Source organism: Schistocerca gregaria, chromosome 4 (genome assembly GCF_023897955.1).
Source record: "Schistocerca gregaria isolate iqSchGreg1 chromosome 4, iqSchGreg1.2, whole genome shotgun sequence".
In the NCBI taxonomy this organism is placed as follows: Eukaryota; Metazoa; Arthropoda; class Insecta; order Orthoptera; family Acrididae; genus Schistocerca; species Schistocerca gregaria.
This window is the reverse complement of record NC_064923.1, coordinates 734,747,122-734,772,414: the sequence shown is the minus strand read 5'-3', so window position 1 is coordinate 734,772,414 and position 25,293 is coordinate 734,747,122. Positions and strand designations below refer to the sequence as shown.

Sequence of the window (25,293 nt, the reverse complement as noted above, 5' to 3'; positions counted from 1 at the left end):
AAGAATAACCCTATGCCAGCCCCTCTTTCGAGCAATCCTACTGCTTCACTATTCTCATCAAAAACCTCAGAAGCATAAATCGATAAATCGAAAATATTATCGGCCAAAAAATAAAAAAGGTTCCTTCTGCTGGCCAAGATGAAATTCCTTGTTTCCTTTTTCACAGACGTTCAAGTATAATAAGTAAGCCTCTATCACATATCATTAATTCTTCATTTTTGGAAGGCATATTCCCTAAATTACTTACCATAGCGAAAATTATACTGATACATAAGAAAGACTCTAAACAAGATCCCAATAATTATCAACCAATAACAGTCCTCTCTATGTTTAGTAAAATATTTGAGTATGTTGTGGCTGACAGACTAAATTCATTTCTGGATAAGTATAGTATCTTTTCTCCAGCTCATTAGGGAATTAGGAATTCCAGGAGAGGAAAACAACAGTCGATGCTGTTTATAAATATCTAGATACAACTCACATTCTCATAGATAAGAAACACCCAGCTGTGGGGTTGTTCCTTCATCTTACGAAGGCCTTCGATACTGTAAACCACATAATACTATTACAAAAACTATATAATTATGGTATACAAGACACTGCCTACAATTGGCTTGCAAGCTACCTACTAAACAGAAAACGTGCAGTTATATGAGGGCACCCCTTTAGGAAAATCCACAGTTTCATGTTCTGATATGCAAACTGTAAAACATGGTGTCCCTCATGGATCAGTTTTACACCATATCCTATTTCTCCTGTTCATTAATGATCTTCCTCTTCACCTACCTGCTTGCAAGACCTTTCTTTTTGCCGACGACTCCAGTATTCTGATATCTAACTCAGATGATTGTGTCGAAGGTGCAGTCAATCAATGTACAGCTCTACTGGATTCATGGTTTGCAGCTAATTGGCTACTCCTTAATGCAAAAAAGACTGTAGGGTTAACATTTCATACAGTCCAGAACAGAAATCGCACCATCCCAACTATATAAATAGGTGGAAATAGTACTGAACTGGAAATATAACTAAATTCCTTGGAACATCTATCTCTGACACTCTAAGGTGGAAAATGCACACTGAAAGCTTAGCTACCAAGCTAAGTATGTTTTATGCTTCTGTCAGTCAGGGAAGTGACAAGCATAAAAATCCTAATGTCAGTGTACCATGCTCTTTTTCACTCAATCCTAACATATGGCCTCATATTCAGGCGTCACAGTTCTGAGTCCAATAAAATATTTAAGCTCCAAAAGAAAGCTGTCAGGATAATGTTATTTAAAAAGCAGAGAGACTTGTGTCAACAACTATTCCAAAAACTAAATATTCTTCCACTTCCATGCCAGTACATATTGGAGATACTAAGTTTTACCAAGCTAAATATTGGCAGCATGAAGCAGAATCTGGACTATCACCAGCATGACACTAGAGGGAAATACTTGCTGACACAGTTTACCCACTCCACCAAATTATTTGCTAATAGTGTAAAATGCATGGGGATTAAACTTCATAATCATCCACCACCAAATGTAAAAAAAACATCAACAATCCAGCACTTTTTAAAATAAAGCTTGAATCAACATTATTAAAATACTGTTTTTATAACTTTCATGAATACTTTGAATGTGATTTTTCTATGTAGTATAGTTGCACACTTATCTTCAAAATGTAAATTTCAATAAGGTCTAGCTGACTGTTAAAAACTGATTTACTTCTATGTACTCATTATACACTCCTGGAAATTGAAATAAGAACACCGTGAATTCATTGTCCCAGGAAGGGGAAACTTTATTGACACATTCCTGGGGTCAGATACATCACATGATCACACTGACAGAACCACAGGCACATAGACACAGGGAACAGAGCATGCACAATGTCGGCACTAGTACAGTGTATATCCACCTTTCGCAGCAATGCAGGCTGATATTCTCCCATGGAGACGATCGTAGAGATGCTGGATGTAGTCCTGTGGAACGGCTTGCCATGCCATTTCCACCTGGCGCCTCAGTTGGACCAGAGTTCGTGCTGGACGTGCAGACCGCGTGAGACGACGCTTCATCCAGTCCCAAACATGCTCAATGGGGGACAGATCCGGAGATCTTGCTGGCCAGGGTAGTTCACTTACACCTTCTAGAGCACGTTGGGTGGCACGGGATACATGCGGACGTGCATTGTCCTGTTGGAACAGCAAGTTCCCTTGCCGGTCTAGGAATGGTAGAACGATGGGTTCGATGACGGTTTGGATGTACCGTGCACTATTCAGTGTCCCCTCAACGATCACCAGAGGTGTACGGCCAGTGTAGGAGATCGCTCCCCACACCATGATGCCGGATGTTGGCCCTGTGTGCCTCGGTCGTATGCAGTCCTGATTGTGGCGTTCACCTGCACGGCGCCAAACACGCATACGACCATCATTGGCACCAAGGCAGAAGCGACTCTCATCGCTGAAGACGACACGTCTCCATTCGTCCCTCCATTCTCGCCTGTCGCGACACCATTGGAGGCGGGCTGCACGATGTTGGGGCGTGAGCGGAAGACGGCCTAACGGTGTGCGGGACCGTAGCCCAGCTTCATGGAGATGGTTGCGAAGGGTCCTCGCCGATACCCCAGGAGCAACAGTGTCCCTAATTTGCTGGGAAGTGGCGGTGCGGTCCCCTACGGCACTGCGTAGGATCCTACGGTCTTGGCGTGCATCCGTGCTTCGCTGCGGTCCGGTCCCAGGTCGACGGGCACGTGCACCTTCCGCCGACCACTGGCGACAACATCGATGTACTGTGGAGACCTCACGCCCCACGTGTTGAGCAATTCGGCGGTACGTCCACCGGGCGTCCCGCATGCCCACTATACGCCCTCGCTCAAAGTCCGTCAACTGCACATACGGTTCACGTCCACGCTGTCGCGGCATGCTACCAGTGTTAAAGACTGCGATGGAGCTCCGTATGCCCCGGCAAACTGGCTGACACTGACGGCGGCAGTGCACAAATGCTGCGCAGCTAGCGCCATTCGACGGCCAACACCGCGGTTCCTGGTGTGTCCGCTGTGCCGTGCGTGTGATCATTGCTTGTACAGCCCTCTCGCAGTGTCCGGAGCAAGTATGGTGGGTCTGACACACCTGTGTCAATGTGTTCTTTTTTCCATTTCCAGGAGTGTATTTATCTAGTAAATCTTTTAACTATTGTATAAATTGTGTAATGCCTATCTGTACTTAATTTGATTTTAAATGTATCATACAATTGTGTAAGTCTAGGTGTATTTAATTTGGTGTTATGTTTTTTTAAACGTTTAACTACTATAATGACTTGCCCCATATCACATAGTACTCTCTGTACACAAAATTATTTAGTGGATCAATCAAGAATGAATGAATGAATACCCTTCTCTGTTCCCCATAATAAGCCATAAACAACCAAGGACGCTTCACTCCCTCTTGTCTCCACTATATAGGTTAATTAGGGGAACCTCCCTCACCACAGAACAAAACCATCATCAACATCTTGATTGCACCATGCAGATGTTATACAGGTGTATTTAACCTGTCTCAGGAAGTAATATAAAAATTTGGTGTCAGATGTGAGGCTGTGCAGCAAAAATCTACCATTCTAAAATGTAGAAATAAGGTTGGGGAACATAAGAGAAGCTAGCAGATCTATGAGAAATATAAAAAAATTATTACTGCAAGAAGAAGAAGCCCATACAAGTAGCAATGCCCAAGCACGGGAGACATGACCAGCAAGAAACAAAAGACCAGAAGTGCACAGAAAGACCAGAAGTGCACAGAAGATTGGATGAGCCAAATGGTGACACCAAGACATCACAACAGGCAAGACAGCACAACTTGGTATTACGTACAAGGGACATGTTAGTATTAATCACAAAAACTTTCAAGAGTAACAAAAGAGAACTACAGTAGTTCATTGGGAATGTGAATGCAGTATTCAATGTAGTTAAAACTGAGAATAACAAACTATATGTGAAGCTGAAAATTACAGTTTATGTAAGGACCAAGCTGACAGAGACAATACAGATAACTACACATTTGTATGATATTTATTGGAAGAAAACTATTCCAATAATCAGACTAATGATTTTTGCTTATGCCAGGTGTTTCAAGCCAGAAAAAATCCAGGGAAATGTGTAGCATCATCAGGAAATGAGACAGATAAGCTATCCAAATTGTTCTAGGAAGCAGTAACTCAGTCAGTGGGAAAGGCTCAAATTAAAGCCATGGTAGAATTTTTTACACATTAGGACATGCATGATTAATGTTGTAGTTCCAGGTGTTCTGCTGAGTTGTTTTTGCATTTTATGCACAACATTTCAGGTGATAACACAGCTGTCTACTTCAGGCGCTGTGAGTTTTGCCGTTATGTGTAGTCGCTGCCTGGACTCCAACCAGTCAGTCAGGCTGAAGAAGACGACTGGGTCGGTTGTCAGAATACAGTCTCATGCATAAAACAGAAACAACAACTCAGCAGAACACCTGCAAATATGCCATTGATCAATCATGCAAAGGCAACCTGATATATCACAGAACATGCATGTCTTATTCAAGGGCTAGCAGCTGTGCACAGTATGCTCAAGGGTATCAGTCTTGAGTGATGAGTTGAGATGAGACTGCTTGAAGAAAGCGGGGTAATTTCCACGAAGGAGAAGAATTAAGTTTCTTTGGGAACATGCTGCAAGGTTAACAATAAACAATCATGGGCTATAAAGTGTTACAATTGTGGGAAACTGGAGCCTGTAGTTAGATATTGTGGCAACTCCGAAAAGAACACCAAGGAAAGACAGATGCAAACACCCACCAGGGTGGAAGAAACTAAGAGACTTTAGGATTTCTGTTACCACTGTGATGAACCGGAGCATACAGATGCAAAATGTATCGAGATACTTAAATTTTAGAGGTGTGGACATAAGACACAGGGATGTTGGACTCCGAAATGTTATAAATGTAATAAGTACGGGCACATGGGGTCCCAAGGTAAAGAGGAGCTGGGAAAGACTCTGAGGAAAAATATGGGAAACTAAACAGGTGGTATGTACAGCAGTCACATGTCATCAGAGTCAAGTGGTCAAAAGTTACAGTAAATAGATTATGAGGCAGAGAATGAGGTCATGAGGGCTGACGCCAAATAATTAGGTAAAGAGTCAAATTTTCTAACAGATACACAAGCAAATATCAGTTTTATTAACGAAGAAGCTATGAAATGTACACGGAGCACTTAATAACCATGAAGTCTAAAGACTGAAAGATGCCACACATGGAACAATGAGCACATAGGGACGGCGACACAACATTTAGTTTTAATTGGGAAAGTGTTAGGACAGTACAAATTCCATGTTTTGAGAAAGGGGTCAGGCATCCCTAATAATGGTTTGGTAGGAAAGGGTTTCCTAAAAAGACAGAGAGCACTCATTACCTATCAACAAAATGGCTAGAGGTCAACTGTTGTTGACCGTATCCGAACACGAGGCACTGAGAGAACCAATGGAACTGTGAGAGGACATTGGTAGACAGTTGTATGGATGGATTTATGAAAGAGCCATCAGGAAGATAAGGGGGTGATTAATGAGACATCAAAAGCGTACAAGGGGAAGAGGCAATGGAACAAGTCAGGTCAAAGTAATCTGAAGTGAAAGAATTTTACCAGTGAAAGTAACACACAGAAGAAGCTGTCAAGTGAGGAGCACCTGGGGTAACACACCAAAGGGAAAGCGAACTTCGTGGTTAGGTGGGAACAATCAGGCCACAGGAAGAAAAGCTAATGAAGATACAAAAATAGAAACATGGGATTATTGGCAAAGAAGTACTAAAGGGGGTATACATTCCAGAAGCTTAAGTACGAACTATATGAGGATAGTGCATTATCAATTCTTGAGCACAAGCAACGAAGAGTGTGATGCAAATTCTGTCCATTTAATTATGAGGCACTATGCAAACAGCAACAGTAAGAAGGGACAGGCACATAAATATATGAACTGCCTTGCATAGGTGCGAGATGCTCTGTAAACAGGACACCTAAATGAATGAAACGTTTTTGGTTTTCAAACGGCGTCAATTCCAATAAAATCCTCGAGCTTTCGATGACCATCTCCACCATCATCGTCAGGAGTTCACTGACTGCAGGGCCTACTACAGTTTCTCACTTATATAGGCATGATGACATCATCAGTAGCCAATCAGATAGACCCAATGTGGCGCATGGGCATAAGTCGATCCGGGCAGCTAGCAGAGCTATTGCCCGTGGCAGCACCGACCACGAAAGGTGGCGCCAGGAGCAGGGGCCACATTTGAAACTGCCGCTCCCACATCACGCACCTGTCTTTGCTTTCTTTTGATGTCCAATGCCTGCCCCCATGCCCAGCTGAGTGCGTACCCCTGGTCTCTGTTGAAGCTGTTGTTGTTTAAACGAATCTCGGCCGCTTCCATTATAACGAAGTCCCAATATGTAGATGCACGAGACAAAACTTTTATATTTTCGAACAGTATTTTATGTCCACTTTCTAGGCAATGCTCCACTATGGCCGACTTGCCAAGCTCCCTTTGTTTTATATAGCACTTGTGTTCAGTACAATGCTCCGCAACCGTGCGAATTGTTTGTCCGATATACATGCTGCCACATTCACAGGGAACACAATACACGCCGGACACTCGAAGAGCAATGTCGTCTTTAACAGGGCGCAATATATCTCGTATCTTGGGGGCGGGCCAGAACACTGGTCTTAGCCCATGTTACTGCAGTAAACGTTCTAACTTACTCCTAGTTGCTTCACAGTATGGCAGTAATGCAGTCCGTTTGGCCTCTTCTACTGATTCACCAGGTGTCTTTCGTCGGCAGCCCTTGAAAACTTTAGTATCCATTTTCCCTGAAAACACGTTTTAAGTTCTGCAATACAGACTGTAGGTGGTCGTCGTCAGAGATAATCTTGGCTCTATGAACCAACGTGTTCATGACCGCTTTCTTGTGTACAGGGTGGTGGAAACTATTGGCGTTCAAGTACCAATCAATGCACGTTGGTTTCCGGTACACTGAATGACCAAGGTGGCCTCCTGCCTTCCGCTCAACCAAAACATCCAAGAATGGTAGCTTGCCGTGTTTCTCCATCTCGACACTAAATTTAATGTTGGGATGGACATCATTCATGTGATAGACGAACTGCTGTAGTGTATCTTCACCATGAGACCATATCAGGAAAGTGTCATCAACGTATCATAGAAAGCAAGATGGCTGTAACATCGCAGTTTGCCGAGCCTGCTCCTCAGAGTGTTCCATGAAGAATTTTGCAAGTGCTGGAGACAGTGGTGATCCCATGGCTGTGCCGTCCACCATCTCATAATATTCATTGCAGTACAAAAAGTAAGTTATTGTTAGCACATCATGGAACAACTTAATGATTCCAGATGGAAAATGTTGGACCAAAAGACCCAGCATGTCTTGTATTGGCACTCTTGTAAACAATGACACAACGTCCAGGCCAACCATCAGTTCGTTTAAGCCTAACTTCATTCTCTTGAGTGTTTCAAAAAATTTCTGCAAGTTGACAACATAGTGTTCACAATGTCTCAAGTTTGGTGCTAATAATCCTGCCAGATGTTTAGCAAGTCTGTAGGTGGGCTAACTGATTGCACTAACAATGGCCCTCAGAGGAACACTTTCCTCGTGTATCTTTGGTAATCCAAAAAATCCTCGGAGGCCGGGTGGCACGAGGCATTAATTTCTTCACTACTTCATCTGGTAAACCAGAATCCTTTAATAACTTCCCTGTCTTTCTGATAATGGCCTGCAAAATATTGTTTGGAACCTTGGGTGTTGCAGATGATGCATATTAGAAGATGAAAATTAATATGATGGAGTCTAGATCAGAGAAACTGTCCAAGATATATAAATAGGAAGTGGTGTAGTCAGGGACAAACACATTGGTTTGAACTGACACGGCATACAATTGCCACAAATGGGCAATTGCTTGAGAACGGAATGACAAAACTGGAACAATTCATCACATACTCATTGCAGACTACGGATCAGGTTTAATGAGAATTGCAGCCCTCATAATGATCAATGAACAACTCCTACAATGAAAAACCCTATTTAGTAAAATAAGCACAGAGTATGAACAATTAGTGGCACAATAGTCTGTGCTTGGGAAGGCATTCTCATACCACATATTATAAATACAGTACACATTATGAAGGCTAATAATTAGGGCTAATTCAAGATAAATTAAGGGATTTGAGATTACCAACACCTTTAGCAGAAAAATATGGATGTATGCTGCAGAAGGTGATGGATCTAGATGTATTTTTAACCAAAGTTAAGCTTTGTAATTAACATTCCCGCAACTGAGAAAAATAAACTTAATTTAGATGTTACATTTACCAATTAGTCACACAACCAAAGAAAGATTATTTACTATCAGATACCTCTAACAAGGGGAACACCCCATCACATCCCCCTCACATCTAGAGGTAAGATGGCCCAGTGGATAGCCCGTCAACAACAGAACACAGACCAAGAATGAAAATGGGGTACAAGATGTACTGAACTGTGTAAAAAGAAGCAAAATAGAAATAGAGAGCAGTCCAAGCTCAAAATGTGCAACATCAAGCAAATATGAATAGTTAGGTGGTCATGGCTGCGTGGTCAAGGTGTTGGGATGCAAGGTGGGAGATGCATGTTCAAATCTCTCCCATGACCCTGCCCTCTCTCCCCCTCCAAATTAAATTATGAACTGTCCATCTGGTCACTGATGTGTCTGTCTGCTGTATTCCAATTTGTGTCTGTGTTATGGTGTAACATCCATTTGCAACAGCAAGGTGCAAGTAAATGACCTCCAACCGCATGTACCTCCTATTTCTTTTACAAAAGTACCACATGTTATAGCTCTTGCAATCTGCTTTGGAAGTTTTCAGTCTTGAATTCCTTTGTTGTAAAATAGTTCACACCCATTTATTTGTTGTTCTCATTTCTGTGAGAGGTCTATGTGGCATCTTGCCTGCTCTCACTATTCATCACATTTACCTGTGATGGTAATATATTCTTCCCAAATGACTCATATTCTATAACCAAGTATAGTATGACAATTCTCAAGATTACAGAAGGAGAACAGACACATCAGCAATGGGAAAGAAAGCTCGTAATTATAAAAAAAAAGGGGGGGGGGGCATGAGGGAGATTTGAACATGAATCTTCTGCCTTACAGTTCAACACCATAACTACACAACCACGATGCTGTAGTTCTTGCAATTCACTCGATGTTGCAAATCTTGATCTAAGACTGTTCACTGTTTCTATTTTTCTTCTTTTTCACAGTTCAGTACACCTTCTTCCTGTTTTTACACTTGATCTGTATTCAGTTTTGACAGGCTATCCACCAGGCCACTTTAGTAGTAAAGACGAGAGTGGTACGATGGGGAGTTTCCCTTGTAAGAAACTGTATATGAAGTTATTGCCTGACCAATTGGAATGTAAGTATAGCGACATAAGGAAGAAAATATGTGTAAACAAACTCTCTTTATCGATGTACAACAAATAAGACCGTGAAGTGATGTTATTAAAGATAAGCACACACCCAACAACTGTACTAAGAAAATGATTTCATTTGATAGAGCCTAACTGAAACATTTAAGTGCCAACAAATGGTTATAAGTAGTTCCTAGGGAAGAAGATATGCTGATCTTGTGTAATACAAATCTATCTGAAGGCATTACACTAAACAGAATAGGAATAATTAATATTCGGAAGAACTGCAAAGGGGACAGATCACGCATATACATTTCAGACAGCCAAAGTGATTCAGACAAATCACACCAGCAGATGTGTAATGCCAAATGAAGATATGAACGTAGATTGTTGTGAGGAAATTGATCCAAGATTGATGTTGTCTCAGCAATGCTGTAAGATTTACCCCTGAAGCAAGATTTACCCATGAAGCACACACATTAAATCTAGATGACTTAAAATAGTGGGCAAAAATTTCCAGGAAACTGATAAATTCACAGATAAAGAATGAACATAAATAGAATCAGAGAAAAGGGTGCAAACTAGTACCACTGCCACATATATGGAAACAAGTCTAATTATAACATTTATCAAAAGCAGTTCATTCTGGAAACTTAACCCACACTATGTCTATGCCATTATCCACAATACCCTTTCCTCCAGAAGTACTAGTCTTGCAAGTTTCACAGGAGAATTTCAGTGAAGTCTGGGATGTGGTATATGAGATAATGACAGAAATAAAGCTGTGAGGATGAGTCATTAGTCGTGCTTGGGTAGCTCAGTTCATTGAGCACCTGCCCACGAAAGGCAAAGGTCCTGGGTTCGAGTCACAATCCAGCACACAGTTTTAATTAATTTATTTATTTACACATTAAGTTCCGTAGGACCAAACTGAGGAGCAAATCTCCAAGGTGATGGAACATGTCAGTACATAAAATTACAACATAAAAGTAATAACAGATAAAAATAAAATATTTATGAGCCCAAGAAAGCCAAGCCATGAGTTTAAGTAAATGCAATCAACAACATAACAAGAGAATCAGCTTCATTTTTCAAGGAACTCAACAGAATAGGAGTGACCCATGAGCATACTCTTCCGTTTTGATTTGAAAGCATAAGGAAGTCTTTTATATAAATGTGCCAGGAAGTTTAATAACAATTATTGCATCTTTGTGTTTTTCCAAATGTTGTAAATATTTGTTTAAGAAATTGTTAGATGAATCTGGAGGAGGTAACTATTGTCATTCCAATAGTGTGAGGATAATTGCAGCAAACAGAACCAACTATGTTGCCTTTACAGACGGGGGTCAGGGGGGGGGGCGGCGGGTGGGAGGGGGGGAGGGGCCAGGGGGCGGGGCAGAGAGAGAGAGAGAGAGAGAGAGAGAGAGAGAGAGAGAGAGAGAGAGAGGGAGGGAGAGAGGGGAGAGAGGGAGAGAGGGAGAGAGGGAGAGAGGGAGAGAGGGAGAGAGGGAGAGAGGGAGAGAGGGAGAGAGGGAGAGAGGGAGAGAGGGAGAGAGGGAGAGAGGGAGAGAGGGAGAGAGGGAGAGAGGGAGAGAGGGAGAGAGGGAGAGAGGGAGAGAGGGAGAGAGAGAGAGATGGTAGTAGTGATACATGAAATAAATCCTAGGGATACAGAAGACAAGAGAAAACTGACAATATTTAGCATGTAATTGTTTCTTTTGTACGGATTATACAAGACAACATGTGCATCATTCAGGGTTAGTATAAGCAAGATATGAAAGATTATCATGTATTAATGGCACTTGGTGTAATGGACATTAAGATACTACTGGGGGGTGGGGGCAATGTCATGGCCATTGAATATTTTAATTGTCAATCATGCAATCAAGTGTGAAAGATTCAGTCAAAACCTCCAGAAGGAGCTAGGCAAGCAGCAATGTCTGTGTGCTCCACTTACGAAAAACAGACATAAAGAGAAAGTGTTATGCCCGAGAATAGCAGCTGTACTGGGATAAACATTATGAGGCCATGGGAAGCAGAGATATATGACCTCACTCATTCATCTTAGAACATTTTGATCAGGAAGTCAGTCTATCAGGAAGAAGCCAATAAGGACACGCAAAGACAGAATACTCTGGAAGCTGTGAAAAATAAGTTGATACTGTAGGGAAAGTGGAAGCAACATACGATACCCAAGTGAGAAAGGCCTTATCAAGGTATACAAAAATGTAGGACCAGCATCAGCAAAGCAGTCACCTTCATGCAGTAAAAGTCGAGACACTCAGTTGGTAGCAGGTACAACCCTAACTACAACTGATGGAGCAGTAGAACTTCATAAGAAGATAGTAATAAAGTGGCAAAGGAGACAAAACGGATAGGTAAGTAGCAAATGTATTACAATATTCAATATACTTTCATGTTTAGTGTTAAACAATGGCAGTTGGTCTGTCACAATTAGATAGGGTTCAGTATTAAATTGTTAGAAGGAACAAGTAGGTTGCAAAGTACTTGTCTTCTGTGATATACACTAGGCAGCTGATTGATTTAGAAGAAGACAAAACGAGAAGCAGTAATTGCACTTGTCTCTGAATTAGGTACCGCAGTTATTGCATCTAAAGCTGGGTTTCCACATGCAAGAAAGTGATGCCACTTGGTCATCACTCGAGTGGCATCACTAAATTTGTATTTCACAGTATGCAATCGTGTCCCATGTTCTGGGAATACACATAATCTGGATTTATGATTCTGCTAACCATTTTGAAGTTGGATCCCTATGACCATCAGATCTTGATTCACTGACATAGCACCGTTTAGCAGTTTATTAGTTGGGTCAGACAACGAATATTGGGTTCCATGTTCTGGGATAATTAGCTCTTACGACTTAGTTACATGTCACCAGTGGATGTGATTTTCAGTACTTCCAGTTATTATCTGCTAATAAAAATATTAAATATAGCTGAAGCAGCTTCTAAGTCCCCAAGATTATTAGTCACAGCTGTGGTTGCCCTGTCTAAAAAGTTTTCTGCAACATCTAGAATAGCTTTTCGTGCCACCTCCCCCCCTCCCCCCCCCCCCTTCCCCCATCTGTCACAGTATCCTAATTTCCTGCTCAGACCCTATGCCCCTTCTGCATTCATTTCTCTACCCTATGCTCCTACTCCTGTAACCTACGTGCCCTAACCTATTACCATCAATTCTACCAGCCCCATAACTGGCAAACAAATATACTATCAAAGGGAGATCCACCAGTGAACCAACTTATCTCGCACCACCTATTATGTAAACACTGTTCAGCCCTCTACATTGTTATGACAACCACCAAGTAATCTGTTAGGATGAATGTGCATTTACAGAGAGTGTATAAAGATAACACACAAAATCCTGTTGCAAAGCAAGCTCCACAGGGCCGTCGCAAGGCACATGTGAAACGTGCAGCCGCACGGGTCGGCAAATCTACCGCCCCCCCCCCCCTTTTTTTTTCTCAACATTCATGCCGAAGAGGGGATTCGAAATCAAACCTCAGAGGGAGCGGCTTCGGGAACTGTGGCATGGCGCCTCAACTACCTGCTGGCCACCTCTGTTGAACAAGTGGAGGGAGGAGGACTAATTTCTTCCTCGCCAATGTGGCAGCAGCGTCGTGCTTATGCCGGAGGAACAGAGAGGGGGAAGCAGTCTGACGTACATGCCAGTATTCTTATTTCTTATAAGTGGAGTGCTGCCTGCCTGTTACGCGCCGTGCGTTTACTCACAACTAATTTTGCAGAAGACAAAAACTAATTTGGAAATTGGAATACAGTTTCCGATACTGCGGTTACATGTTAAGCCTTAAGCAATTTTGCAAAGCCCTTCAATGGCAGTTTCCGAGTGTTTTATTCTTCCCGCATTATGGGCAAAAATGGTTGAACATTACTGCAGTCAAATGTGTCCAACACCTACAAATAGCTAGAAGTATTCTGAATGGGTAAATACGCTGTGAGTAATTACAAGGGATAAAGACATTTCTAATAAGCCTGGCATAAGTTGGGTTTTGATGTATTTTTGAAAATTTTTGCTATTCGTTTGTGAGTGATAGTGGAACGTTTTGGTTTTTGAGCCATGAAACACCTGTCTCCGCCAGCATGAACAACAATTAAACTCTGACCGGCACTTTTGTTTGACAATACTACTCGCACACTATCACTTCGCCAACATTTATTTACTGTATTATGTGTGTGAATCCATGTTTCATCTTAGTAAACTACTGGTCGCTTCGATTCTGATGAAAACCTGAGAAAGTATGGTCTTTTAGCAACAATGCCCTCTCACCAGCACAAAACAAAACGTTAATTTTGACACCTTCTAAAACAAAAATCCATAGACAGAACATTGCTTCTAAGGGTTTCTTTGCTAGCTTTGAAGCTCATTTCTGTTTAACAAAAGTTGTGCAGTTTTCACGAAGTTCGTATTTCTTTCTATTGTTCGTAATACCATAGAAATCGCTGACTGATAATACATTTATCCATATCATTGGTCACATACTTATTGTGAGCTCCTTGCTTGCTTGTTGAGCACTAGTTTAACTGTAGCCTCGCTGTACCTCATCACGTGACCTAGTTACTGGCACTGCCGCGTCACCACTTCACCTTTCCAGGCAATGGGTATTATTGCGTACTCTACAACGAAAACTACAGAATTCGTTTTGGTAGTTGGCTGAGGGAGTCAAGATTGGTCAGAAGCACTTTCATTGCGTTTGGTAAGAACAGAACAATTGATGTGTCCGAATTTCTTGCAACTTGGGATGTAATAGGTAAGTGCTTCTCATATAACTTACAATTAGTATTGCACAAACATGTTACTCATAAGTTAGAATTTTTCTCCTTCAAGATTGCAGAATAGGAAAATTTATTTTTCTTGTGATCTGTTACTTCAAAAATTGACAAGTCCGCAAGTGAGTATGCGTCATCCCAATAGCTAGAATGAAAATAAAATGAAGAAAAGTGAAGTGATATGGTGATGACTAATTTGTTACCCCTTATTCCATAATCAGACACGAAAGAAGTAACACATGGAAATTACGACAGATGTTGAGTGTCAGTTCTTTGAATTGAACAATCGCAGTGTAGTGAGTTAATATATTTTGACTAGCATAGTACCCATCGATGCCTGGGTGTGTGTTTATTGCATTATTATGTTACTCCATCTCCTTATTCTTTCTCTCTCCATTGTCTTCCGGTCCACTCTTTGACCGTTTCATCTGCATCTGTAGTGAAATTCGGCCTGAAATTCAATTTCACATGGCTCAATTCTTATAACTTCATCTCCTGAACAGTGTATCCTACAGTAATATAATTTTCCGTTTACGTGCAGTGGAATATCAGGAAATTGTCTGTGAAGTGTGTTCCAAATAACGTTAGTACACTGACATCAACAGTTAGTTTCATGCAATCATTCTATACAGGCTGGATCGAAACATGTCCGATGGTAGAGACAGACTGTCTGGCAGTGAATATAGGAAAAGATGGGCACTGAAGGAAGATGACGATAAGAAGCAAAAGGATGCACTACAACGATATTTCAAGCCAAAGAGAGAACGACCTAGCAACGGCCAGGGTGGAAAATAAATCCTGAAAGTACAGTAACTAGTGGAGCTACTGCAGCTACATCTTTATCTTCAGGACATGACCAGAAAGTTGACGAACACAGTACTGCAACCACCGCATACAGTAGCAATGCTGACGGAAGGCCATCCACAGTATGTTCAACAGACCTCGTCTGGACTCAAGATCTGCTTTGTGATGAAAGCTCTGAGATTGAAACATCCGGCAGAACTGAAATTAGGTGACCCAATTTGGAAAATACCGGAGGAACATCAGCTGAGGTACTCACAACCGGAGAAGGAATTGAAGACGAGCCTAAAGTGGAAGACACAGTTGACTCAGATCCTGGAAGATGGCCGGAAATTATTACCGACTGCCTTCGAACGACTTTGGTCATGTGAGGTCCTCCCGAGCGCATTAAGGAAGCTGAAGGATATCCTAAAAATGCGGGCAACCGCCGTTTCAGCCCTGTGCACTACAGCTATTCTTTGAAGAATTTAAAAGAAGCTGATAAGACATTGGCTGGTGTACTCAAAGAGCAAGGATGCTGTGTTCTGCTTTTTCGTCATCTACAGTGAAAAGCGTGGAATGTCAGATCCCTTAATCGGGCAGGTAGGTTAGAAAATTTAAAAAGGGAAATGGATAGGTTAAAGTTAGGTATAGTGGGAATTAGTGAAGTTCGGTGGCAGGAGGAACAAGACTTCTGGTCAGGTGACTACAGGGTTATAAACACAAAATCAAATAGGGGTAATGCAGGAGTAGGTTTAATAATGAATAGGAAAATAGGAATGCGGGTAAGCTACTACAAACAGCATAGTGAACGCATTATTGTGGCCAAGATAGATACGAAGCCCACACCTACTACAGTAGTACAAGTTTATATGCCAACTAGCTCTGCAGATGATGAAGAAATTGAAGAAATGTACGATGAAATAAAAGAAATTATTCAGGTAGTGAAGGGAGACGAAAATTTAATAGTAATGGGTGACTGGAATTCGAGTGTAGGAAAAGGGAGAGAAGGAAACATAGTAGGTGATTATGGATTGGGGCTAAGAAATGAAAGAGGAAGCCGCCTAGTAGAATTTTGCACAGAGCACAACTTAATCATAGCTAACACTTGGTTAAAGAATCATGAAAGAAGGTTGTATACGTGGAAGAACCCTGGAGATACTAAAAGGTATCAGATAGATTATATAATGGTAAGACAGAGATTTAGGAATCAGGTTTTAAGTTGTAAGACATTTCCAGGGGCAGATGTGGACTCTGACCACAATCTATTGGTTACGAATTGTAGATTAAAACTGAAGAAACTGGAAAAAGGTGGTAATTTAAGGAGATGGGACCTGGATAAACTGAAAGAACCAGAGGTTGTACAGAGTTTCAGAGAGAGCATAAAGGAACAATTGACAGGAATAGGGGAAAGAAATACAGTAGAAGAAGAATGGGTAGCTCTGAGGGATGTAGTAGTGAAGGCAGCATAGGATAAAGTAGGTACAAAGACGAGGGCTGCTAGAAATCCTTGGGTAACAGAAGAAATATTGAATTTAATTGATGAAAGGAGAAAATATAAAAATGCAGTAAATGAAGCAGGCAAAAAGGAATACAAACGTCTCAAAAATGAGATCGATAGGAAGTGCAAAATGGCTAAGCAGGGATGGCTAGAGGACAAATGTAAGGATGTAGAAGCTTATCTCACTAGGGGTAAGATAGATACTGCCTACAGGAAAATTAAAGAGACCTTTGGAGAGAAGAGAACCACGTGTATGAATATCAAGAGCTCAGATGGCAGCCCAGTTCTAAGCAAAGAAGGGAAAGCAGAAAGGTGGAAGGAGTATATAGAAGGTTTATACAAAGGCGATGTACTTGAGGACAATATTATGGAAATAGAAGAGGATGTAGATGAAGACGAAATGGGAGATACGATACTGCGTGAAGAGTTTGACAGAGCACTGAAAGACCTGAGTCGAAACAAGGCCCCTGGAGTAGACAACATTCCATTAGAACTACTGACGGCCTTGGGAGAGCCAGTCATGACAAAACTCTACCAGCTGGTGAGCAAGATGTATGAGACAGGCGAAATACCCTCAGACTTCAAGAAGAATATAATAATTCCAATCCCAAAGAAAGCAGGTGCTGACAGATGTGAAAATTACCGAACTATCAGTTTAATAAGCCACAGCTGCAAAATACTAACGCGAATTCTTTACAGACGAATGGAAAAACTGGTAGATGCGGACCTCGGGGAGGATCAGTTTGGATTCCGTCGAAATGTTGGAACACGTGAGGCAATACTGACCTTACGACTTCCCATCTTAGAAGAAAGATTAAGAAAAGGCAAACCTACGTTTCTAGCATTTGTAGACTTAGAGAAAGCTTTTGACAATGTTGACTGGAATACTCTTTGTCAAATTCTAAAGGTGGCAGGGGTAAAATACAGGGAGCTAAAGGCTATTTATAATTTGTACAGAAACCAGATGGCAGTAATAAGAGTCGAGGGGCATGAAAGGGAAGCAGTGGTTGGGAAAGGAGTGAGACAGGGTTGTAGCCTCTCCCCGATGTTATTCAATCTGTATATTGAGCAAGCAGTAAAGGAAACAAAAGAAAAATTTGGAGTAGGTATTAAAATTCATGGAGACGAAGTAAAAACTTTGAGGTTCGCCGATGACATTGTAATTCTGTCAGAGACGGCAAAGGACTTGGAAGAGCAGTTGAACGGAATGGACAGTGTCTTGAAAGGAGAATATAAGATGAACATTAACAAAAGCAAAACGAGGATAATGGAATGTAGTCAAATTAAATCGGGTGATGCTGAGGGAATTAGATTAGGAAATGAGACACTTAAAGTAGTAAAGGAGTTTTGCTACTTAGGAAGTAAAATAACTGATGATGGTCGAAGTAGAGAGGATATAAAATGTAGACTGGCAATGGCAAGGAAAGCGTTTCTGAAGAAGAGAAATTTGTTAACATCGAATATAGATTTATGTATCAGGAAGTCGTTTCTGAAAGTATTTGTTTGGAGTGTAGCCATGTATGGAAGTGAAACATGGACGATAACTAGTTTGGACAAGAAGAGAATAGAAGCTTTCGAAATGTGGTGCTACAGAAGAATACTGAAGATAAGGTGGATAGATCACGTAACTAATGAGGAGGTATTGAATAGGATTGGGGAGAAGAGAAGTTTGTGGCACAACTTGACTAGAAGAAGGGATCGGTTGGTAGAACATGTTTTGAGGCATCAAGGGATCACAAATTTAGCATTGGAGGGCAGCGTGGAGGGTAAAAATCGTAGAGGGAGACCGAGAGATGAGTACACTAAGCAGATTCAGAAGGATGTAGGTTGCAGTAGGTACTGGGAGATGAAGCAACTTGCACAGGATAGAGTAGCATGGAGAGCTGCATCAAACCAGTGTCAGGACTGAAGACAACAACAACACAGTGAAAATTGCAAAGAATGATATAAGCAACTGGTGGCACCTTGCTTTGTATGTTGAAAGTCATGGGAAGTCCACCAAGCATTTGAATTCACATAAAAAGTGGATCGTGTTTTCTGAGGGACTGAAAAAGTCACAAACTGTCAACGCCCATCATCAAAGGCTTCTGAATACAGAAAGCGAACATTGGAAAAATGTTCTTGAGCGCTTAATAGCAATAACTCATTTCCTGGGTCAGCAATGTCTGCCTTTGAGAGAAAGTACAGATACACTCTTTCAGCCTGACAACGGAAAATTCTTGAATCTTGTTGAATTATTCGGAAAGTTCGACACTGTGATGATGGGCACCTGCACAGAACAAACAAGGTGAGAACAAGGGTCATCATTATCTTGGAAAAGAAACACAGAATGAAATAATTCATCTTACTGGATCATCTATAACCAACAACATTCTATTAATGAAGTATTCTGCAAAGTATTACAGTATAATTGTGGACTGCACACCAGATATTTCTAAAGTTGAGCAGATGACAGTTGTGGTACGTTTTGTCTAGGAGACAAGACTCGATGGGGTATACGATGTCCGAATTTGGGAGCATTTCCTGGGATTTCTTCCAGTGCCCGATTCTTCAAGCTCCCCTTTGACACAGGTCGTACTCAAGTTCTTAGAAGATAAAAAAATCCTATTGTGTAATATGAGAGGGCAAGGATACAACAATGGAACAAACATGAAAGGAAAGAAGTCTGGTCTCCAAAAAAGAATTTCAGATATGAACAAGAGAGCATTTTATGTACCATGTAGCAGTCACTCATTGAGTCTTGTTGTAAACGATGCTGCTATGTCTCCTAAATATGCTGTTTCCATGTTTTCGACAGTGAAAAGCTTGTATGACTTCTTCTCATCCTCCGTTCGACATTGGGATGTCTTGAAGACACCTGTCGCTGAAGCCTCTGAGCGATGCTAGGTGGGAAAGTTGCATCAATGCACTTACTCCCGAGGTTTCAAATTGGAGGCGTTTATGATGCACTGGTTCAGATATCAGAAGAATTCGATGGCATGACCACTCACGAAGCAACGTCACTTGCTAATCAAATAAAAAGTTACACTTTTCTCACTTCTCTGGTAATCTGGTATGACGTTCTGCTTCACAGCAGTGTAGTCAGTAAACCATTGACATAAATGTTTCTGAGGCCGTGGAAATGCTTGAAAAAATGAAAGCATATTTTGAGACCTGCAGAACAGAAGACAAGTTTGTGTCTTTCTTGACGGATTTCAAAGAATTGGCTATAGAATTAGAGCTAGATGATCTAATGTTACCACGGATAAGTGCTTCACGGCGACGAAGTAAGAAGCCAATACACTTTACCTATGAAGGAAGTGTTGAGACCATAGATGACCCAACAAAATGTTACAAGATTGAATTCTACTATTACCTTTTAGATATAGTAACCACATCTTTGGATGAGAGGTTCAATCAACTGAAATCTCACTGATTATTTTGATTTTCTCTACGAAATCGGCGAGCTGAAGAATGTACCTCCTGACTGCCTGGACACAAAGTGTAGAAACCTCGCAGTGATTTTGCAAGATCATGAGTCAAGTGACATTGATGCACTGGAGTTGAAGGAAGAAATAAAAGTGCTTTCAACATTGTTGAAACGTGGAATAGGTCCAAAAGAGACTCTAAAGTTTATAGGAAGGCATAATTTTTGACCTAACACTCCTAGTGACAGTTGCAAGTGGAGAGAGGAGTTTCTCAAAACTAAAATTGATAAAGATATACCTCTGATCAACGATGACCCAAACTCGTTTGAATGATCTTGCAACAATATCTATTGAACACGAGCATGCAGAGGACTTAAATTACACAGATTGTGTGAAAGAGTTTGCACAAGCAAAATCCAGGAAGGTCCGATTTGCCTAGTATTTTTTAAAATTTTTATATTATGGTCACTGTCTTGGTTATTTACTGTGTTGTTTCTTATTTTGTTCAACATTAAATAGTTATTGTAAATATTATTGTTCAAACAAAATTATTGTTAAATTGTAAATATATTTTGTTTTCTGTTGAATACATTGTTTATTTACGTTAAATGTCAGTTCATGCCGCACGGGATTAGCTGAGCAGTCTAAGGCACTGCAGTCATGGACTGTGGGGCTGCTCCCGGCGGATGTTCAAGTCCTCCCTCGGGCATGGGTGTGTGTGTTTGGCCTTAGGATAATTTAGGTTAACTAGTGTGTAAGCTTAGGGACTGATGACCTTAGCAGTTAAGTCCCATAAGGTTTCACACACATTTGAACATTTTTGTAAATTCACAAGGCTTATTAAAATTAGCTAGATTTCTTCAATCAGGTTTGACTCCATTTTTGTTTTTATTTTCCAGATCTACATAGATTTCAGGTACAGTGTGGCTATTCTCAATGCTCTGAGTTATGTTTACATCTGTACTGTCATGCTGAACATATCTGTCAACATGACAGTTTGGAAGTAAGCACATACTAAAAGCTTTGAGACTGTCCACTCAGTGGCAGAAGCCTAGGTAGACCTGAAAGTAAAACCAAAAATTGCGATTGATTGCTGACATTTCCTACAGATTTGTTTAAATAAAATTCCACAAACATCTTGTAAAAAAAAAAGAAAAGAGAGAGACCACCACCGGGGGGAGGGTGGGGGGGGCAACAATTTAGAAGCTCGCACGGGGCGGGTGTGACCTCGGATCTGTTTCACCACGCGGACCATATGGTTTCTCCCCTGACACCAAATTCTCAGAACTCTGCAGCTCGGAACTGGCATTACAATACGTCCTTAGGTCTTACCACACCCATGGCCTTAATTTATATTAATTTCTTCAGTCTCAGCATTTCTTTTCAGTAACCATTCCTTTCTTCACTCCCTTTTATGAACTCTTACATGATGCTTGGTCAGTAATCTTTGTTTAGCTTATTACACTGGTAACACCGGAAATGCATTTCCTCCTATTTCCATCTATTGTACTATTTTTTTTTCCTTATTTTGTTACCTGAAGATATGACATTTCTATGTCAATGTATAATTGGTTGGTTTTGTAAATATTATTTGTATTTTTTCGCTGGGTCTTGCCTAGGGTAAACTATGCTATCGAATGATTACATTGATAGGTCGTGTGGAGAACCAAAGTGTTTAGGATCTTTGGTAGAGTTAACTCTACCACGTGGGCAGAGGGGGGTCTGGCTGGAGTAGGGTGGTGGAGCAGGTGTGTTGTGTGACGCTCCCGCGAGTTGCCGTGCTTTCGGGGTTTGGCAGCATGTAATTGCGCTCGACTTGCTTTGATAGTTTCTGGCACGGTGTCACGGACAGGAAACATTAGCTGGCACACATCAAGAGCCCGTTTCGCCTGGCGACCGTGTCGAGAAGAAGGCACGCCAACATCCAGCTTCTGCAACAGCTACGGCCAACATAAGCGATTGTCGCCACTTCCTCGATCGACAACTTCCAACCTCCAATCAACCAACAAGGAAGACTAAAAAGCACGTAAAGTTTTAGAACTGTATGGCTGACCTCAGCTTTTCAAACTATTCCATTAGCATCACTAAAATACAGCAACTTAGCGTGAACCTTTGTTCCTCATTGTCCCAATTACATAACCAAGCAGGGTCCCTGCCTTTTCTGAAATGAACTCGAATGTCGTTGAAATTCAAACGCTAGCATTAAAGTAATATTATTTGATTTCACTGCTTTAATTTCAAAGTTCAGTTAAGGTATTCATAGCATAGTTGGCTACAATATTTAGATTACACAAGCACAAATTAAGAGTGCGAACTTTGTTACCATATTTTAGCTTACCTGTGACTGCAGCTCAGCTTAGTACGTACTAAATTTTACTATTGTTAATTGTTCAGAATCATTTAATTTAAGTTCAAAGTTAAATCTCTTATTTATAAACTGCGTAGATTCAAGTAGCTTTTGAAATGATTGTTGAGGTATCCCAAGACTAACCTTACTTTATTGAATTTCGTAGTGTTTCAGAAACAAAGTTCACTATTAATTTCAGTCACTAAATTAACTTTCAATTTTCCGGTTTTATTAATTCTTTTGCTAAATTAAGTCAGAGTGTAGCGAAATTTATTACTTCTGACAAACATTCAGTTTTCACACAACACGTGTCAACCTTCAGTTGCCACACTTTTACGGCTAATTATATGTGCAATAACCTTTCTTTTTCAGTTATTATAGTAGTTGTCCATAGGACTGGCGATCATAATTTTCCCTAAATATCAAATATCTAATTAATGCCAGTTAATTGTTAACTAACGACTGCACATTTACTTTCATTATTAACTTTATCCCTTTTCAAAATTAATTTCCGTGAGTTTCATTTGCATTTTTCCTTTCATTTAGATGTAATCCTTTCCTCCCTCTTTACCGACAGATTAACTTCGGTGACGATTGCTTTTCTCAAATTTCCATTAGGTACACCGGTTTAATTTTTACTGTCATTAAGGTCGATACGTGAGGGGGAGGTTACACACTATCTTCCACATTTTTGCTTCCAGGTTTTCAAATCTCGTCTGGTGCAAACCACAACAATCACCCTTTCCTTCCCATCCCGTCTGGTAAGTCTCCTTTAACAAGGGAATCTGTGTAATTTTTCCATAACTCTCCCCATTTCCTAAACCTCACTAGTCCTTTTTCTTTATTCCTCTTCTTCCCCCTGCTGGTGGGAGAACGAGCCACTGGCTCGAAAAGCTTGCAAATTTCCTTAATTTTCATATGTGTTTTCTCTTGCCATCTAAGTGTATATAATATTTGTTTCAATGTAGGACCAAACATTCTCATACAATATAAGTTCTTGTATTAATTTTGCTGTCCTTCATCTCCACACATCTTTCTTGATCAGGATTGAGTGAAACATACCTACTGCCCTCCAAATTTCTACACTCTCTGTCATTTCCAACCTTTTACATTCATTCTGTTTTCCTTCATTTTTTATTATTTATCTTGGGTATTGAGGTAACCACCTCAAAAAATTATCTTGATTATCTTCTGTACTATCATTCAATAGATGAATAAATACAGTATAAGAAAATGCAACAAGTAGAAGTCACAAGGAGACATGCAATCATACACCTAGATTAATACGGATATTACCTACCTTGTACGTGTACCTATCTGGAAACGATTTCCCACACCGTTTGCATTTGAGTGGCTTATCTGAAGTGTGAAGTTTCTGTACATGGATGCGTAGGTCTGTCTTCCGTCCACATGTAGTAGGGCATAATTCGCACTGGAACACTGGTTTATCGCCAGCTATAAAAAAAGAAAACAATACAATATTTACAAAATAATTCACCTGTTTCTTTTTGGAGTAATATGCTATGTGAGCAAATGACTGACTAAGGAAATAAAAAATACCCTATCAGAGAATGAAAGAACTGTTCACAGAATGAAAAAAATTGAATAATCCTGAATCTACTGCATTATAAGACTTCTGGGAAAATTGCAGTTGAAGCAATAGATAAATCTAAGAGAGTTTACTTATCATCTGGTATCAATGACTAATAACATCATTAACCCTCTCTATTCCAACAGCGAGTGGTGATCAACACTACAACACTGTTTAGCCCCATTTTGACATGGTTCCTCATAGCTGTCACATGCTCCATTCTTGAATCTGACCGTACTAGGCACCAATGCTGCATAGTACCACTATCTAGGGAACTCTGTGTTAACTCAGTATCTAACTGTCGCAACTGTTGAGAGAAAGGCTGTAATTATTATGTTCAAGTTAGAAGCCATGAAACAGCCATTTCTTCATGCACAGTCCTTTCTGAGGAAGAGGTTGTAGAGCTTTTAGAAGAATCAGTCAATAAAATTCTTCTGGGTATGTGACTGAATTGTCAATTTGTAAAATCCTGCCATGTTTTGACCAATGTTGCAAATGGCCTTCCTCTGGTTGTTTTTGCTAACAGCTGAATGAGAAATGCTTTGGTTCTTATATACTGCTAGAAAATACTTATTGGTTCCTGGGGATGAGGAGGAAGGATGTTAAACATCCTTTATTGGTGTTTGCCTCATTTCTTATCATTGGTGGAAATAGACGTTCCTGACTAGCATTTACTTAATTGCTCGCCACTGGTTGAAGTAGGAATTATAACAGCAGCCTCTTCTGCCAGCATATAAGAACCAACACTTGTCTCATTCAGTAGCTAGCAGAAACACTCTGTGAAGGCCATTTGCAACAGTGGCCAGAGCGTCGGAGAATTTTTACACATTGACAATGCGGTCACATACCCAAAAAAACTGTATTGACTGTGACAATGGCAGTGGAAGCCTACACTTACATTTTAGAGGACTCTCTAAGTGAAAAGAACAGTGACAATGATTTTGATGATAACAGTGATTCATTTGTAAACAATCAGAGAGGTGACAATGGAAACAATCCACTCTGAAGAGTTTCACAAAATATCATACAGCGAAAAGTTTTGTACTGCAGTGCTTATGTAAAAATATTATGAAAAGGAAAGTTGCTACTCACCATATAGCGGAGATGCAAAGTCGCAGAAAGGCACAACAAAAAAAACCTGTCGAAAATAAAGCTTCTGGCTAGTAAGACCTTCGTCAAAAATAGTCAACAGACACACACACACACACACACACACAAATGCAACTCTCAAACATATGACTGCAGTCATGTGTGTGTGAGTTGCGTTTAGCCACAGTACCTTCAGTTGTCGTCTATTTTTGACGAAGGTCTTACTGGCTGAAAGCTTTATTTGTGACAGTCTTGTTGTGCCTGTTGTGAATCAGCATCTCAGCTATATGGTGAGTAGCAAATTTATTTTTCATAATA

General features: G+C 40.6%; 1 protein-coding gene across 32 annotated transcripts in view; it reads right to left on the bottom strand.

The window, feature by feature from the left end:
* LOC126266845 (transcriptional repressor CTCF) overlaps positions 1–25,293 on the bottom strand; it is a 147,792-nt gene that overhangs the window by 66,181 nt on the left and 56,318 nt on the right. For all 32 annotated transcript variants that reach the window (XM_049971420.1, XM_049971415.1, XM_049971419.1 and 29 more), the window contains one exon: positions 23,596–23,750. In XM_049971420.1, the coding sequence (XP_049827377.1) occupies positions 23,596–23,750 (155 nt within the window). The remainder of the gene's footprint in view (positions 1–23,595; positions 23,751–25,293) is intronic.